The sequence below is a fragment of the Microtus oregoni genome, unplaced genomic scaffold (assembly GCF_018167655.1).
Source record: "Microtus oregoni isolate MIOR12 unplaced genomic scaffold, Mior012 000018F_ref0000195, whole genome shotgun sequence".
Lineage (NCBI taxonomy): Eukaryota > Metazoa > Chordata > Mammalia > Rodentia > Cricetidae > Microtus > Microtus oregoni.
The window spans coordinates 3,201,620-3,221,090 of NW_024543077.1; the positions used below are offsets into that span (position 1 = coordinate 3,201,620).

The 19,471-nt window shown below is 45.4% G+C and overlaps 1 protein-coding gene across 3 annotated transcripts in view; it reads right to left on the minus strand.

Annotated features, from left to right (window-relative positions):
* LOC121458918 (E3 ubiquitin-protein ligase RNF169) overlaps positions 1-548 on the minus strand; it is a 49,527-nt gene extending 48,979 nt beyond the window's left edge. For all 3 annotated transcript variants that reach the window (XR_005975889.1, XM_041668310.1, XM_041668308.1), the window contains exon 1: positions 63-548. Coding sequence is in view for 2 of the 3 variants with exons in the window: in XM_041668310.1 (XP_041524244.1) it covers positions 63-525 (463 nt within the window). In the remaining variant the exon portion in view is untranslated. The remainder of the gene's footprint in view (positions 1-62) is intronic.
* Between the last annotated feature and the right edge of the window lie 18,923 nt (positions 549-19,471).

The window sequence follows — 19,471 nt, forward strand, 5'->3', positions numbered from 1 at the left end:
CAGACCCGGGGTAGCTGGGCCTGGCCGGGACCCCAAGGGGAGGAGGAGAGGGGAGGCTTCACCTGGCTCCGCGCGCGGCTCCGGGTCCGGCCTGGGCCCCGCGCCGGCCGCGCCCCCGTCCCGGCGCGAGCGGCAGCGCTCTGGTTGTCCGCGACGGGCGCGCTCGTTCAGCAGCTCCGTGGCGGCCTGGCCGTCGTCGCGGGCCCGACGTCGGGCCCAGCCCGAACCCCGGGGACGACAGCGACGGCAGCCCGGGCCCGCAGCGCGGGAGGCGCAGCCTCGGCACCGCGAGTGGCCGCACGGCAGGGCCGCCGCTTCCCCCGGGGTCTCCAGGCACCCGGAGCAGCCCGACTCCTCCGGCCGTGGCGGCGGCGGTAACACTAACAACGCGGGGCTAGAGGCCGGGCCCGGAAGCCCGGTCTTCGCGGCCGCCATCTCGTCACAGCGGCCCCGCCGGCCCCGCCGACTCAGAGCCGCCGTGGCCGCCGCGGAAGAAGCCCGAGTGCTCGGACCTGCCGCCGCCATCTTGTTTCCCGTTTGAAGGGAGAGTCCGTTGCGCTGGGGGAAGAGTAGAGGGCGGGGCGCGGCTGGCATGGATCTGCATATTCATGAGGGGGCGTGGACCTAGTGGCTTGGGGACGTTTCTCCCCGAACCTCCAGCTCCGCTGAAGAATGCTCATTAATATTTAATGTTATTCTTGATATATCCGGTCGTCAGCCCGCCCTCCAGTCTTTGCAGTTTCTAGCACTGAATCCAGAGAGGCTGCGCGCTGGAAGGGTTTATTTGGAAATTCTGAGCGACGTGGAGCTTTATAAAGTAATTACATCTGTGTGAGCTATCCAGAAACCTGTCGAAGTGCTTCCTTGGGTCAGGGCCTGTGCTTTTTTCTTCAGGACCACGACAGCTTGTTGTGATTGAAAATGAGGCCTACCATGACCAAAAGTCTTTAATGAGTGTTGAAATAACAAGCCTGGCCAGCTCTCATCCTCTCCACATCCCTTCATGAAATCCCCTCCCTTGACCGGGGGCAATAGGGTACTTTATTTCACACATATACACACACCCTAGCTCCGTCTCTGATTCCTTCCTTGTTCGATACTTAAATGTAGAAACTCTTCTAAGTGTGGTTCTCGGTCCCCTCCTTTTCTCACTCTGTGTGCTTCCCTGGTCCCCCCATAAGAAGGAGGAATGAGAAGGAGGATGAGCCTTCTCAAACCCCGCATTGCTATCTGCAGCTCAGAGTTACTGAATGCACTATGATACGCTTGGATGTCTGCATCCCTCATGCACAAGCCTAACACCACAGTCCCTTCAGAACAGCCGCTCTTACTTCCCACAGTCTATTCCCAGAACCGCGGCCACAGGTACTCAGGCTCCCGGCCCAGGCATTATCACCGTCTCCCACAGTCCAGCCATTTTCTGGCCAAAGTAGCTCCTTTCCAACCTGTTCTTGGCAACATTATTTCCTGGTCTCACTCTTTGGTTTATTTCTCATCATCTCTTACCTAGCTGGCAGCAGTGACTTCGGCAAACTGACCTCCTACCACGCTGCCCCACTTCCTTTAAGCCTTGTTCCGTGGCTCCTAGTGTTCTTTCCTAAAGGCCAGCTCTGGCCATACTATTCCTGTTTAAGCCAGGGAGAGGTGTTCAGACTGCCCTGGAACTCGTTTTATAGACTGCCCTTCAACTCACAGAGATCCTCCTACCTCTACCTCTGCCTCCCCGTCCTGGGTGCTGGGATCAAAGGTATGCTCCATCCCTGCCAGGTGAGGTGCTCAGACTTTGTTGTGACGTCCCTTTCAGGATCCCGAGGCTTTTGGAAAAAAGAATGGCGCCCCCTGATGGAAAGATGGCCCCTCTACAACAGGTCTCCTGCTGTTGTTTTTCTGCCTTAAGGTACATTTGAACCAAGATGTTATCTTTATAGACAAGCAGAGGCTTTGTCAAGACATTAATTTTTTTCAATTAATGCTTTGTGTCAAGCTGACACATATAGAAGGAGCCATTCAGAGGCCCTGGGTTCCGTGAGATTATGCAGAGTTGCTGATAACCAATTCAAAGCAGAGTGACGTCAAAGTCAGAAGCCAGGGGGAAATAAAAGCCATGGATTCCCAAGATGAGAAAGAACCATGTGGCTAAAGGACCGTCAGCAACTGGAGGGTCCGTGTCCTGACGGACAGCCTGTCCTGACAGACACAGACATTCATTCCCAGCATTTCCTCACTTCTGACCTGTTTGAGGTTCTTGGGGCATCTTGCCTGGTTCCCGACACGGGAGACTTGTACAGAAAGTGTGCTGGTTTGTTTTGTGTTTTATGTCAACCTGACCCAAGCTAAAATCATCTGAAAAGAGGGAGCCTCAATTGAAGAAAAAAAAAAAGCCTCCATAAGATTGGGCTGCAGGCAAGCCTGTGGAGCAGTGATTGGTGCAGGAGGGCCCCGGCCATTATGGGCAGTCCAACCCTGACCTGGTGGTCCTGGGTTCTATAAGTGAGCAGATAGAGCAAGCCAGGAGATGCAAGCCAGTAAGCAGCACCCCTCCATGGCCTCTGCATCAGCTCCTGCCTCTGGATTCCTGCCCAGTGTGAGTTCCTGCCTTGGTTTCCTCAATGGACCGTGACTCGGGGTACATAAGCCAAACAGACCTTTTCCTCCCCCAGGTTGCTTCGGGTCACCACAGCAATTGTAACCCTAAGTCAGAAAGCAAGCACTATTAGAAACAGTTCCTTACTGTGAGCTGTTCGCTCAGTGGGACTTTAGTCTGAAGGGCCTGGAAGAGGGTAGCGGGCTTTCTTGGACACAGAGAGAAACAGGACATTTCCCTTTCCCCAAGGAGAAGTAAGAGACATGAGTATCACTGGACCAGATGCCAGATCTGATCTTGGTCCCAGTCTTTTGCACAGACTCACTTCCTCCTTTCCGCCCTCAGTTTCCTCGGCGTTAAAATACTGGAACCCAGAGCCGGGCAGTGGTGGCACACGCCTTTAATCCCAGCACTCGGGAGGCAGAGGCAGGCGGATCTCTGGGAGTTCGAGGCCAGCCTGGTCTACAAGAGCTAGTTCCGGGACAGGCACAAAAGCTACAGAGAAACCCTGTCTTGAAAAACAAAATAAATAAATTAATTAATTAATTAAAAAAAATACTGGAACCCAGCAGTTCTCAACATGGTGTGCGCCACATAAGTATGGGCACATGACAGCCCAAGGGCTGCCTCCGGCCAACCGAACCCAAAAGTTGAGGCCAATCTGTGAGGTTCCTTCTTAATGCTCTAAGTATGATAACCCAAACACTCCCCTATGCTGTTGCCAAAGTAATCTCTCTAACACTGTCATGGTGACGGAGGGCCGGGCAGATGGGTGGATGAGCACAGGATGGAGAAAAAGATGGTTCTAAAGTCTCAGATGTAAACCAGAAATTGTGATCACGACTGAGAAGCCAGCAAAAACAGCAACTGGGAAGGAGCACCAGACCCGTGAGGAGGACTGAGGCCTGGCAGACATTTTGTTCTACCTCATCATCTCACTGTGCTGGGCAGTGCCCCTTTCTATATATTTTTGACAGGAGGGAGAAAGAAAAGACTAGAAACTGGTGCCAGGTCAGAGGAGAAACTTACCTCTCAGAAAGAGAGGTTTGAAACCTGGTTTAAGAGCTCCCTTGGTTGACCACTCTCATCTCTACTCTATGGGACCCCTGGTAATTCTGCTTTTGTTACTGACTTGCATTCTTAACTGGCTACTGAAATTGATGAAAGACAGGTTGGGTATAATACAACTTATGGTCCAGAGATCACAAATCTACAGTCCCCTCAGGTCTGAAGATACAAGTTAACTGTTAGTAACCCAAGACTGAGTTCACTATAGTTACTAAAACGGGGAATGAAGAACTTCCTCCATTTTGCCCTCCACCTCTACCTTGTGCCTTGTATAAGTTATTTCCCATAAAATATTTTAGTCCTCAGGAATGGCTATGGGCAAAAGTAACAGGGTAGCCACCTGGAAAGTTCAGATAACCGTAGAAAGTTCCCACCCGAAGGTCAGCCGATAAGAAAACTAGGCAAGCAACAGGCAAGGTTCAAAAATAAAATTTGTGAAAAGTCCCTAGATACGAGCCAATCAGGTTTGAACCCCAAACCCTGCTAATGTAACTTTTCTGGTTTTGCCTTTAAACAGTGCTCTCTAGAAGGGTGGGGTACCTCCTGTCACTGCTGGCTTGAACACGTGTACACAGTAAACCTTGCTTTTGTGTTTCAGTGAGCCAGTCTCCCTGGTGGTCTTTTGGGGTCTCCACGGACTGCTCACAACACTGAACTGATGAACTGTGATGCAAGTAAGCTCATTCAGCCTGCTTCCTGGTGGAAAGAAGGCCCTGTCTCTGAAAAGCCAGGAACCCCTCCACAGCAGCCCAGGGAAGACCTCACATCCCTTAGACTTCCCTGTGCCCTGCTCTTCCCTCTCTTTGGTTTCAGAAGTTCTCACAAAGCGAATCCCTCTACCCAGTGCTTTGGAATCATCTGACCCCTCCAGACACTGTATGAACCCACATGACACTTGATTTCTGTCTCTCTGATAGCAAACGTATGCACTAATGATTGTAAGAAAAGAATCGAGGCAAAGCAAGAAATAGTGTCATGAGTGTTCACATGGTCTTAGGAAGCAGAGAGCATAGGTGGAGTCAGGGAAGGGCTCAGGGAAGAGCTGTCAGAGCAAGCTCTGCTTTGGAGAAGTGAGCTCACCCAGTAAACAAGGGAAGGCAGGCAGAGGACACAGCTGGGCAGGAAGGCGTCAAAGCTCAGCCTTTGTGGCAGGATCTGACTAAGCCATTCAGTGTGGGAAAAACTCAAGGCTGAGAATGCAGTTAGGATTGGGCAGAGATGAAATAGAGCCAGCAAGTCTGAAGAGCTGAGCTCAACCCTCAAGACCCATGTGCTAGGAGGAGAGAAGGGACTTCATGTTGTCTGACCCCACAGCAAGCCTGGCTGGCATCCACATGGCTGACTGGCTGGCTGGCTCTCTCTCTCTCCTCTCTCCCTTCTCCCTTCCTCCCTACTGCCCTCCCTTTCCTCCTCTACCTCTCCCTACCCCAAAAATGTAAAAATAAAAAGTTAAGTTAATGGACCTGGAGAGACAACTCAGTGGTTAAGAGCAATGACTCTTCTTCCAGAGGACCCAGGTTCAATTCCCAGCACCCACATGGTAATTCACAAATGCCTACAATTCCAGTTCCAGAGGTTCAGTGTCTGAACTTCTGGTGTCTGAAAGTACCACAAACCCATGTAGTACACAGATATACATGCAGATAAAACACGTGTAGCCATAAATTTTTTAAATGAAAAGGGTGTTTTAAAAAATAAAACTAGAATTTACAGAGACTTTTCACCATGTGGCAAGCACTATATTAAGCCATAAGGTCCTGTACAGAGGAAAACACTTTAAGAACTTTAGGAGCAATCAAAAGACTTCAGTGGGGCAGTGATGGCGCACACCTTTAATCCCAGCACTCAGGGAGGCAGAGGCAGGAGGATCTCTGTGAGTTCAAGGCCAGCCTGGGCTACAGAGTGAGTTCCAGGATAGCCAGAGATACACAGAGAAACCAGACTTCATATTTGGACAAAAGGAGTGTGGCATGTGGATTTTATAGGAATAATTCTCAAACCTATAATTATGGATATATGGAGAAAAATAGTGTCTTCTCCCTGCCCATATGGAGCTCAGACGTCACTAGAGCTGCCAGTTGTCACTCAGCATCTATGCATGCTGGGAACTCAGCCTCAAGAAGGAAGGAGGGTGTTGGTGACACGGGGCAGCTGTAGGTACACGTGACACATCCTAGGCGCTGTGAAATCATGGGGTAGCTCTCAGTAGTTAATGCCATTGACATTTAGTGAGTTTCAAAGTATAAGAAAAATAAATCTGTTTAACAAACAAGCACATTGATGGTGAAAAAGTTATTTCTGGATTTCCTACTTACATCCTGTAAACCTACTTAATTATATATGCAATTGAGCCCACTCACTGTACCTCCTGCCCATCTCCCACAGTCTTTCCTGTCTCTTCCTGGCCCTGAATCTTTCCTACTCTTCTCTCCCATAGACTCCGACTGTGCTTCTAAGCAATCGATTTCCTTTCCTTTTTTTTTTTTTTTTTTTTTTTTTTTTAATTTTTGAGGCAGAGTCTCACCCTGTGGCCCAGACTGGCCTGGGACTCACACCAAGCCTCCTGTCTCCAGCTTCAGAGTTCTGGGATTACATACCACACCAAGCTTGATTGATATATTACAAAATTTTCTTATAGTTAAAAAATTGTATATTTTATATAGTTGTTCTTTTTAAAGGGACAGGTGTGGCTTTAAATGAATAGAAAGTTTATGATAGAAATAATAAGATAAAAAGGGGTGAATAACTCTGCCCAACCCCATGTCCAAGTAAGACCTTTAGAGACATGCCTTTCTCTGCTAGTATCTGCACGTCACAGCTCAGTTCACCTGTTCAGTACTCCCTGAGCCTGCACAAACCTCAACAAGACGTCTTACCTGCTTCACTTTGTCTAGACCAAGGCCGGGAAAGAAAGTGGCCATGACCCTGTTCAGCTCAAGTGAGAGAGGCAGGGAAACCATTTTTTATCGCTAATGGATAGTAATACTGAAGGAGGAATTTGCCTGAGAAATTGTCTCCTGTTTGGGGGAGAAACTGATGCAAGACAGGTTCGGCTAAAGGCCGAGAACAGAGAGAACAGTAACCGGTGATGGATTTGTTTCGTCTATGCTAGAATGGCCCTGGAGGACCGTTCTTTGTTCACTACTTGGTGGCTAGTCTCAGCTCTGCCCTCCCTGCGATGTCACTATGTGACCACCAGGGGGCGAACAGATACTGCACAGCCTCTTCCACACAGTCTCTAGGGAGCCAAAGTCGCTCACAGAGCACTGGGGCTTTGGAAATCGACAGAAGCTTCTAATCAAACCCCTTTGTTAAAATAGAGAGGAAAACTGAGGCTTAAAGAGGGGAACTACTTTGACAGATCCGTGTAGTGAATCATTTGAACGAGAAACCAGAGCTTTTGACAACTCCGTGTCTACCCATGCCCTGCCGCCCTAAGCATATCCTGTAAGGTAGGGTCTCTCCATATCGCTATGGCTGGTCTGGAACTCACATAGAAACCCTGGCCTCCGCCTTCTGACTGCAGGGATTAAAGATACATACCATTGCCTGCCTAACATTGGTTTTCATGGTTTCTGTGTTAACAAAAAGACTAGTTTCTCAATTAAGTTATAAGAAAACGAGGCTGGGGGTCTTGTTTTGACCAACAGTGAACAGTTCCAGCACCTACACTGCTGTTTTGCAGACCGCCTGTGCCATACGTGGTTTCGACGATTTCTCCAAGCATCACGGAACTGCCCTGTGGCGATCCAGCCGCCATTCCTGAGTGCATGAGATGGAGGAAGGAGGAGCAGAAGTTCAAAGTCATCCTCTACCATCTAGCAAGTTTGTGGGCACCCTGTCTCAACAAGAAAAAAAAAGTAATGAGAAAATTTAAAAAGTCAGTCTGGTCGAAAACGGAGGGCAGACACGGTTTGATAGGGTTGGACTTGGAAGACCGTAAAAGACGTGACAATTGAGCACACATCAGGTCTGCTCTGGGGAAAGAAAGCCTGAGGGAAATAATTCCAACCAGGAAAGACACAAATACAGAGAAAGGCCACATACCTAGGAGGCTGAGAATGTGGTATGTCCAAGGGACAGAAAAGGGCCAGGTGCCGCCATGACAAGGGAGAGAGAAAGCCCACGGACAGGCAGAGGCAGCTCATAAGGGGCTTTCAAGCAGTCACCAAGAGGCCAGACTGGATTATAAAAACAATGAGAACTCTTTCTTACATATATAAATAATGTATTCAAATTTATCTTATGTGCATTGGTGGGAAGATGTCAGATCCCCTGGAACTGGAGCTACAAGCAGTTATGAACTTCCATGTGGATGCTGAGAATTGAACCCCGGCCCCTGGAAGAGCAGCCAGTCCCTTAACTGCTGAGCCACCTCTCTAGCCTGCAAAGACTCTTAACCAAGGAGAACACTGAGACTTCTCTGACTTACCTTTACAGATGACAAACTCTAGTAGCCCCACACTCAGAGGGACACAGTGGGGGCCACCATCTGTTTTAGTGACTCATCGCATGGCCCCACCCACTGGCACCCTACCTATTGACAGACCCATTGGCAGAAGCCTGTGACAAACTGCTCTCTTAACGTCCCTGAGTGTGGAGGAGGCTAGAACCAAAGGTCCATTCCCCATGGTGCTTGTTTAATAAGACAGCGGGGTTGGTAAGATTACCAATAGCCCAGGAGACCTGCAAGGTAACAGAGCTTAGGGTCCCTACAAAGGGCAATTTCATTCCATAAAGTCCACTGTGGATATTGTCCCCATTCAGTTTCCTTTTTTGTTGGGTGGTGTTTTGCGGTTAATATAGCCCAGGCTGACTTTGAACTCTCAATGTAGCCAAGGATAAACTTCTGATCCTTCTATCACTTTCAACGATGGCATTACACATACATGTGTTACAATACATGATTTATGCAGTGCTGGGGATCAAAACCAAAGCTTTGTACACACTAGGTAAGCACTCTACATCTCTGGTCCCTTCTGGGTGTGTGTGTGTGTGTGTGTGAATGCAGTTGCCTGAAGAGGCTGAAGGTGTTCAGGCATCTGAACCTGGAGTTACAGGCAGTTGTGAGACACCCCATGAAGGGATGCTGGGAACTGGATCAACAGCTTAGCCACTTCTCCAGTCCCACACCCTCTACCACACTGTGTACAGACTGCCCTGACAAGAGAGGCCCCACCACAGGGGAAGAAAGACTGAGCGATATTTACATGAACAAATAAAGCTCACACGAGTAAATACCGTGTGTTTTGCTTTAAGAAGATCCGTGTGCTCATTCATTCACAAAACTTGATGCATTGTAACAATTCTGCAAGCATTCATTTAGGTGAACGAACACACTATCTAGAGACTCAGATGAATATATCCTAAAATCATGGCTTCACTGTGTAACCAAACTAGTTTCAAACTTGTGATCCTCCTGCCTCAACTTCCCCTGTCCCTGGGATGACTAACATGCACCACCACATCTATCCTAATACTGGCTCTAAAATAAACATTTGTTGCAACTCCAGTAACTGGGCTGGGGAATAGTGACAAGTGAACAGAGTTCTCCTCATGCACCAATGCTGAGAACCCCTTTAAATAAGCCCCTCCTTCCACCATTTATGAATTATGAATTGTTTCTAACTTTGAAGAGTCAAAATGAAGAGTTTGTCATTTTTTATTTTGGTCTTTTGAGACGGGGTTTCACTGTGTAGCTTTGGAGCCTGTCCTGTACTATTTCTTAGAGACCAGGCAGGCCTAGAACTCACAGAGATCCACCTGCCTCTGTCTCCCAAATGCTGGGATTAAAGGCGTGCGCAACCACCGCCCGGCTGAATTCACTCTTTTAAAGAAAATAATCAAGTAAAGCAGTGAGCAGGTGTCCCTCTCTATCCATGCAAGATTGGGTCCAGGACCTGCCTGGATTCCAAAATCTGTGGACACTCATGTCCCTTGTATAAAACGTGTTTGTACGGAATCAACACACATCCTGCTGCATGTGTGCACTTACTCACCTCTAGACTGCTTTCACCACGACAGCATAAACACTTGTAAATAATGCTACATGTTAGTGTTTAGGAATGATGGGCATGCTCAGTATACTTCCTTTCTGGATCTCTTATGCCTGAGTTGGCTGAGTTCATAGATGCTAAAGAACTGACCGTACTAGACCAAGGGTTACATTTCTAGATATTTGTAACTGGTCATTAAAAAGTTATTACCAAAAAAAAGTTTGTATAAGATTACAATTAAATAAACTGTATTTAAAATGGAGATAGTAAGGACCAGGGATGTGGTGGTAGAAATGCTTGGTAAAGGTGCGTGAAGCCCTGGGTGCCACCATCGGCTATACAGACAGACAGGAAGTGATATGGCTGGGCAGAGAGAGAAATATAAGGTGGGAGGAGACAGGGTTTAGCCCCTTTTTGACTGAGGAATTAGCAAGGTGACAGTTGGCTGTGGCTTGCTCCTTTCCGCCTGCCTCTGCCTCCCGAGTGCTGGGATTAAAGGCGTGCACCACCACCGCCCAGCTTTGTCTTATCTTTTTTCTCCAAGCCTCTGAGCAAATTTGGGATTTTCTTGTTGTAGCCTCTCTGAAACAGTCTCTAGCAGCCACCCAAACTCCAGAAGCACTTGGGCTCCCAATACCACAGGATTTAGCCACCCTAGACTGGCTCTGCATTCAGGAAGCTTCCTTTACGCGTGTTTTTTCTACACAGTCCCATGTGTGTTTTTCAGATAGCGGGCTCCCAATCCCCTACGGGTTGTGAGCTTCCCCTGAAGCCCCTCCTTGGGCTGCTGCCCCACTGGGTAGCTGCCTTGAAAACCCATTCAGGCTTCTGCGGTTGTTACAACCACACACTCTCAGCTCACGGCTACGCACTAGCAGCTGCAGCTGACCTCAGCCAGGCTGTTCTCTACCTGTGCTCTCTGCTCAGCGGTGCCGTGCCGTTCCTCACATCTCAGCAACGTCCTCGGCAGATTTGTGGAGACAATTGAGAATTCTTAAAGGGGGGAATTTTAAAACAAAAGAGTTTCTTTCACACGTTAAAAAATGGGAAACGCGCGCACACACAAAACTGGGAAACACTATTACGATGGAGGGAGTTAGGTCTCTGTATGGTTACACAACGGATGGTCTAAAATTGGAGCAGTTAAATGAAGGGTTAATCAATTTAACCAGGATTGACATAATGTTAATTATCATTTCATTCATCTTTATTGTTGGTATGATAATTCTTGATTTATCTCTAAAAACGTTGGTTGATATGAATGCCAAGGTACAGGCCTTAGAAAAACTTATTAAAACAGATCATAGAGATGTGCAGATCCAACCAGAGGAATTTAATGGAGAACCAATTTCAGCATTTCATCATAAGGTTAGAGAGGAAGAGCCTAAGGTTTTCAGACAACCAACTTTAATTTATCCTGTCACCTTACATGAACAACTGTTAAATGATAGATATTCCCAAGAGTTAAATGGAATCCTGTGGAAATGTTAGATTTAAGGATATTCAAGGAAGCAATGGTCTCATATGACTTTGGTGAAGCAATTGTTAAACTCGTGGTCAACTTGTAATAGATTTATCCCTCATGACTTGAGCAACTTGGTTACAGCAGTTTTGGAGTTTAGGTCATTAAAGGCAAAATCAACACCCTTGGAGGAATGGATCTGAGATACAATCAATATTGAATCTCATGACCATGATGATGTTTGCGAAGGAGAGGTAATCCAGAGGCAATTGTGGCAAACACAGTCACTTAAAAGGGGATTGTAAATAGGACATTCCTAAAAACAATGTTTCTTCTATGCATAATTCAAATAGAATGTCTCTCCCTTCTGGGTTCTACAGAAGGTATTGCAAAGGCAGGCTTTGGGCTAACAAATGTAGATCAACAAGGGATAGTCAAGGTAGCCCTTCGCCTTCAGGAAATGCCTTGAGGAGCCTCTCGTAGGCCCTTAAACCAAATTCAGTTAAGTCATTTCCCGTAACCATGGAGGAAATTCCTTCCCAGAGCAATTAAAGAACCTAATACCTAATATCCTGCTCTGAATGATAGAAAAGCTATAGAAGAGAGAACAAAATATTCAGGAGAAACCATAAAGCAAATATTTTGGCAAATGAACAAAGAACAAAATTAAAAATATGAATAAATGATGTTGTTATTAAAGGTCTGGTAGATACAGTTGCAGATGTAACAATAATTGCACCAGAATCTTGGCATCCAAACTGGTCTCTTCAGGTGGTAAATGTTCAGCTTTTAGGGACTGGAACTTAATCTCAGATAAAATAGAGTACAAGATGGGTCGAATGTATAAGTCCAGAAAGTCAGAGAGGAACATTAAAACCATATGTGGCTAACATAGCACTGAACTTATGGGGACATGATTTGTTACAATAATGGAATACTCAAATTAACATTTCCCCAGTCATAGAAACAAACCATAAATTAATGTATGTTTCTGGGAAAAATATTAGAAGGTATTATGAAGAATAGTCACCAACCATTCAGGTTGTACAAGAACAGGGCACAGCAGCTGCTGAACTTTAAAGGCACAAACAGTCCTACCTTTAAAATTGTTGACAGACACAGCTGTATGGGTTCTACAATGGCCTTTAACAACAGAGAAACTGCAGTCATTAGAACAGCTGGTACAGGAGAAGCTAAATGATCAGAATATTGAAGAATCAATGAACCCTTGGAATTCTTTTGCATTTGTTATTAAAAAGAAATCTAGAAAACAGAGAATGGTAACAGATCTAAGAGCTGTTAGTAAGGTGGTTAAGCCAATGGACTCGTTACAGTCTGGAATTCCTTTACCTTCTCTATTGCCTAGAGGATAGCCTCTTATAATTATTGATTTAAAAGGTTGTTTTTTCACTATACAAGAAAAAGATAGAGAAAAATTTTCCTTTACAGTGCCTACTTATAATGATTCTCAGCCTGTTAAGAGATATCAATGGAAGAGTCTCCCACAGGGAATGTTAAATAGCCCAGCCCTGTGCTAATATTTTGTAAGTCAGTCATTGGAAATGATACATAAGCAATTTCCTCAATCTATAATTTATCACTCTATGGATGACCTTTTAGGGACTGATTCAAATGTAGATACTTTAAAAAGAATGTTTGAAGAAGTAAAGAAAATTTTGCCTTGTTTGGAATTGCACCTAAAAGGAAGAGATTCTGTTAATTATTTAGGATATAAAATATATCCACAAAAAATTAGACCCCAAAAGGTACAAATTAGGAGAGATTTATTGCATACTCTTAATGACTTTCAAAGATTGTTAGAGACGTTTATAATCTATGGCCTACTATTGGTTTAATAGCTGACGAACTGAGAAATTTGTTCAAAACCTTAGACAGTGACAAGGACTTAAATAGTCCAAGAGAATTATCAGCTGAAGCTGACAGAGAATTGACTTTGGTGAAAAATAAATTACAGGATACCCATGCGAATTATTTGGATCCAAAGCTTCACTGCATTCTGGTTATTTCACCCTCTAAGCATTCTCCTATGGGATATTAATGCAGAGGAAGATAACATCTTAGAATAAATCTTCGTACCGCACAAACAGAGTTAAAATTAAAAACTCATGTGAAAAAAGTCTCTGAGTTTATTCTGAAAGGAAAAGTGAGACTTCGTCAATTAGCAAACATAGTTACAACAGAAATCACATCACCTGTTACTAATAACGAAATCGACAAATTATGGGCGGAATGTGAACCCTGGCAAAGACTTTAACAACAAATATCCCCAAAATAAGAGAATTCAACTTATAAAGTGAACTACCTGGATTCTTCCTCACATTGTATGGGGGAAAAACTAATATCTAGAGCCCCTATATTCTATACTGATGTAAATAAAACAGGAAAGGAATGTTAAAATCAGAAGATTTAAGTAAAGTGGAATAAAACCCTTATGATTCTGTTCAAAAGTCAGAATTGTATGTTATTCTCAGTGTACTAATGGATTTTACAGAACTTTATAACATAGTTACCAATTCACAATATGCAGAGAGTTTTGCATATCGAAACTGCTGAATTTATACCAGATGATTCAGAACTGACTTTATTATTTATTCAGTTAGTAGAAATAATCAGGAATAGGAGGCATCCCATATATTTAACAAACTTCTGATCCCATACAGGTTTACCAGGTGCTCTAGCACGAGGTAATGAAGAAATTGATCAACTATTGATAGGAAACGTGCTAGAGGCCTCAGAATTTCATTAAAAGCATCATGTCAATAGCAAAGGTTTTAAAAAAGACTTTCCCATCATGTGGCAACAAGACAAGGAGATTATAAGAAAATGTTTTACTTGTTCTTTATACAACCAAACACTACTACCTTCAGGAAGTAATCCAAAGGGTGCTCAAAGGAATAAAATCTGGCAGATGTATATGTTCCATTTTGTAGAATTTGGAAAACTAAAATATGTACACCACACCATTGATATCTATTCAGGGTTTCAATGGGCAACTGCTTTGAATTTGGGAAAGGTTGATTCCGTAATCAAGTGAACGTAACAGACATCTACAGAACATTTCACCCAAACACAATAGAATATACCTTCTTTCCTCACCTCAAGGGACCTTCTTTAAAACTGACAACATATTCGACCACAAAGCAAATCTCCACAGATACAAAAATAAGTGGAACAATCCCTTGTATCTTTTTGCTTGTTTGTTTGTTTTTGTTTTTTTGAGACAGGGTTTCTCTGTAGCTTTGGAGCCTGATCTGTAACTAGCTCTTGTAGACCAGGTTGGCCTCAAACTCACAGAGATCCACCTACCTCTGCCTCCTGAGTGTTGGAATTAAAGGTGTGCACCACCATTGCCCAGCTAAAACCCCCTGTATATTATCACATCACCATGGATTAAAGTTAGGATTCAACAACAACACAAATTACAGAAAGCCTACAAACTCATAGAAGCAACTTGCAACTGAATTATCACTGGGTCAAAGAAGAAATAGAGAAAGAGTTCCTAGAATTCAATAAAAATGAAAGCACAACATACCCAAACCTTGTCAGAATGGTTAAGATAAAAAACACTGATGACAGCTTATGTTGGAGAGGATGTGGAGTGGGGAATCACTCCTCCATTGCTGGTGGGAGTGCAAACTTGTACGATCACTTTGGAAATCAATGTGGTGGTTTCTCAGAGAAATGGGAATCAATCTACCTCAAGACCCAGTTATACCAATCTTGGGCATATACCCAAAGGAGACTCAATCATACTACAAGAACACTTCCTCAACTATGTTCATAGCAGCATTATTCATAATAACCAGAACCTGGAAACTACCTAGGTGCCCCTCAACTGAAGAATGGGTGAGGACAATGTAGTACATTTACACAATGGAGTATCACTCAACTGTAAGAACCGACCTCATGAAATCTGCAGGCAAATGGATGGAACTAGAAAAAAAAATCATTCTGAGTGAGGTAACCCAGATCCAGAAAGACAAACATGGCATGTACTCACTCATAAGTGGGTATTGGGAGTAAAGTATAGGGCAACCAACTGATAATCCACAGCCCAGGGAGGCTAGTATACAAAGAGGGTCCAAGGAGGGATGTATGGATTTTCTGGGTAGGGGAAATAGAAGAGATCTCCTGGGTAAACTGGGGGTAGGGGTGGGGAGGGATGGGGACCAGGTTGGGCAGGCTGGGCACTGGAGGTGGGCTGGGGGTGGTACAGAGGGGGAGTAACGAAAGAGAGAAGAAGACGTCTTGATGTGAGGGGGCATTCTGGGGTTAGGGAGAAACCTGGACCTAGGGAAACTCCCAGGAATCCACAAGGATGGCCCCAGCTAAGACTCCTAGCAATAGTGGAGAGGGTGCCTGAACTGGCCATCTCCTGTGATCAGATTGACGACTACCCTAATTGTCATCAGAGAACGTTTATCTAATCACTGACAGAAGCAGATGCAGAGATCCACAGCCAATCACTGGGCCTGGCTCCAGAGTCCTGCTGAAGAAAGGGAAGAGGGATTGTATGAGTTGGGGGTCAAGGTCATGATGGGAGAACCCAGAGACAGTTGACCTGAGCTCGAGGGACCTCGTGGATTCTGGATCAACAGCTAGGGAGCCTGCGTGGGACTCAACTTTTGGGAACCTGTTCCCCATGCTGGATTACCTTGCCCGGCCTTGATGCAGGGGGAGGAACTAGGTCTTGCCTCAACTTGAGGTACCCTGTTCTGTTCAAACCCATGGAGACCTGCCCTTTTCTGAATGGAGATGGAGGAGGAGTGGATGGAGAGGGGGCAGATGGGAGCCAGTGGGTGGGGGAAGGGAACAGGAAGAGAGGAAGGAGGGAAAATTGTGGTCAGTATGTAAAATAAATTTTAAAATGTTAATTAAATAAGATAATAACAAAGAAAGTGATCGTGGCCAGAATGTCTGGAGTGGTGACCTACAGATGTCTGCCTGGATTCAAGGGCCCACTCAACATGGGGAAATTCATACCTAACACTAAATATGCCTGGCCAAGAACCTGTGGATTGAGGCGCCGTACATCCTGCTACTATAATTTTGCTAAACCGGAGCAAAAAAACTTCCTTTTAATTACTTATCCTTATACCCATATGTTAGTCCAGCTGACCCCCCTTTCCAGAGAAGCTTCTTGCAGTGGACAGAAGTGACTGCTTGTCCTCAAATGGGACATCTCCATCACAGGCCCTCCTCCCAAGGCTCAGGAAATAGATTGTAAACGCCGGAGGCCAGAAAGAACACCTGCAAAACTGTCTTCTGACAGGCAGCTGCCGCACAAACTCTCAACAGCTGTGCTTGCTATGCAATATCTGCACCAAATCAATGTAGTCCCTATTTCAGCATGGGTAGTGGAGGGCTATAGATGGGAAAGGGTGAAGAGGGGGTTCCCTCTATGCAGTCACAGGGAAGCCATCATCCCTGCTGGGTACTGACTTTCCAGTATGGCTGCTTTAAGGTCACCTGTGTTCCTGCCCCTAACCCCTCACCATTGCTCTGTAAATAAGCCTAAGAAACTCATTGGCAGCCGGGCGGTGGTGGTGCATGCCTTTAATCCCAGCACTCGGGAGGCAGAGGCAGGCGGATCTCTGTGAGTTCGAGACCAGCCTGGTCTACAAGAGCTAGTTCCAGGACAGGCTCCAAAACCACAGAGAAACCCTGTCTCGAAAAACTGAAGAAAAAAAAAAAAAGAAACTCATTGGCTTCCCTGGGTGAACTTTGGTGGAATCGTACCTTGGTTTGTCATTGGGACCTTGGAGAGGGGAATGAGACCTATCCCTATCCCTGGGGAGGAATTTTAGCAACCTATCATATGCAGAGTGTTGCTGTGATGAGACTGACTAGAACGTTTTGGGGAGGATTGTGGAAGGGTCTTGGAGCTTTGGGCTGAAGACGTCATTGAGGGCTCGCAGCTTAGTGAGCTACTGTGGGAAACTGGAGGATCACGCGGAAAGCATCACAGACAAATGGAAATGTGTCTTGTGAGGTTTCAGAGGGCACAAGCCAGTTACAGGAAGTTTCCCAAATGCCTATGGTTCCTATGTCTATTACAATGTTGTCTGTCTCTGACCATCCACTATGGCCCTGTAGGATATGCCCTGTAATCAGTTAACTGAAGAAAAAACTATACCCTGGTTAACTGGCTGTTCTTTCTTTCCCCTAGACAGGGTCTCAGGATGCAGCTCTGACTGTCCTGGAACCCACTCTGTAGACAGGTTGACCTTGAGCTCAGAGATCTAACTGGCCTCTGCCTCCCAAGTGCTGGGATAAAGGTGTGCACCACTTCACCCAGCTACTGGTGGTTCTGCATGCCATGCAGGCATCACCCTGAAGTAGACAGCTGCTGCATCACAGACCCTATCCAGAACAACCATAAAGGACACCGGTGAAAGTCTGTGCAGTGATCAAACAGATCGGTGTGTTTGCTTAGACAGAGAAATGGACATATATGCGATTTTTCACTTATCAATGGGCTATAGCCAATAGACTGGCTAGATAGTCAGGGATTTAGAAGGAGCAAGATTGAGAAATTAGTGAGAAAAACATTCGGGGAAGAATTAAATGGCTGTTCTATCAGAAGACCTAAGTTTGATTCCAAGCACCCAAAGTATGGTTCACAACTGCCTGTAAGAGGCCAACCCTCTTCTGGCCTCCCTGGGTACCATATGTACCAGACATACATGCATGCAAAACACCCATACATGTAAAATAATAATAATAATCACTAAATATTATAAAATAAAGATACAGTTAAAGTGTCAGTTGGGTGGCAATAGCTTGGCGTGTTTGGGCAGGGCTCTCCAGATGTCTGTATATGATTTGAATCAGTGTCCAATATATAGTACTGTTTCTCCTACAGCTGGGATTCACAGGTCCAGGAATCAAGGGGAAGAAATGGCGGTGGTTCCATTCACAATCACCTCAGTAGCCTGTTAGGAAGCTGTTTGCTTCCTGTTCCTGTGACCTCATGCTCTGTAAGCCTGGAAGTTTTGGTTTTAGATGGAGGAATGCTTCTACCAGGAGCCCCACCAAATATTTCACTGAACTGAAGTGAGGACTTGGCCCTTTGGGGCTCCTGGTGTTGTTCTTGAGCCAGCTAAGAAAGGAACAACCGTGTTAGAAGGACCAATTGACCCAGACTACCAGGGAAGAACTAGACTGCTTCTTCATAAGGGGGTAAGGAAGAGTATGTCTGCGGTGCAAGAGATCCTACAGGGAGGATCCAGGCCAATTGGAAGCTACAACTGTCCAATCCAGACACGATGACAGCAGGACCAGACCCTCTGAGTGAAAGCATGATTTCACCCTCACGAAAGCTCACGAAAGCGCTCGTTAAGGGTGGGGGAGGTACAGAGCGAGCAGTAGCAGATGAACTTAAAAATGTCCGCCGAGGTCACATGACCAGTTACAGACACGAGAACTGTAACTGACATGAATGTTTTTGTCCTACCTGTCAGGCATTATTTGTAAACATATTAGGTCAGTATTTATGGCTTTCTTTCTTCTGTTTCTTTATCATGTAATATAACATCAGTTGAGATCATATTAATGGTTAAGTGTTGTAAGGTCATGAGACATTAAAAAAAACCTAAGTATTCCTCGAGGGACTTTGCTACCAACTCTCTGGAGTCCAGAAGAATCCAGACGGTGGTTTTCGGAGCTGCAAGGTTTATTGTTTTCCCTCTTGGGCTTGATTATACTTTGTTATGATTGCTCATTTGCTTTGGCCTATTTTTCTCCTTTGGAACAAGAATGTCCACTTGGACCAAATATGTTGGAAGTACGCTCATGGGAGTTTAGAGTTAAGAGGTTGGAGACTATTAAAGTATCATGGTTTTTAAGGACTGGGGCCTTTTAAAGCAGACTGTAGTAATGTGCCCTGAGGTAAAAAACCAAAGGCCTTGCACACGCTTGGCAAGAACCTTAGCACTGTACAGTTGTGTTTCTTAGTGATTAAGGCTGAGGCCAGTGGGTCCTTCATGCATTCAGATGAAAGAGTAATGTCTTTCGAAGTCACCCTTGCTCTTGCTCATATGCTCAGCCATGTTTATTCGGTGTCATTGTGTATCAAAGGTTTGTATAGTACTTAAAATAGCTACAGAAGTGAAAAGGGCATCTTCCTCACAGTGCAGGATAAAATGCAAATAAATATTTACACTCCACACAAGGATTGAGAATTTACTAGAGCCCTTGCCTAGCAAAACCCTAGAAAGCCCCAGGTTTGAGCCCTGACTACACCAAGACAAAAATTAAAAAGAAAAACTTTTGCCTGGGAGAACTCAGTGAAGTCCCCAGAGATGGCGTTGCTAAGTTAGGGTGCCTACCTACCTACCA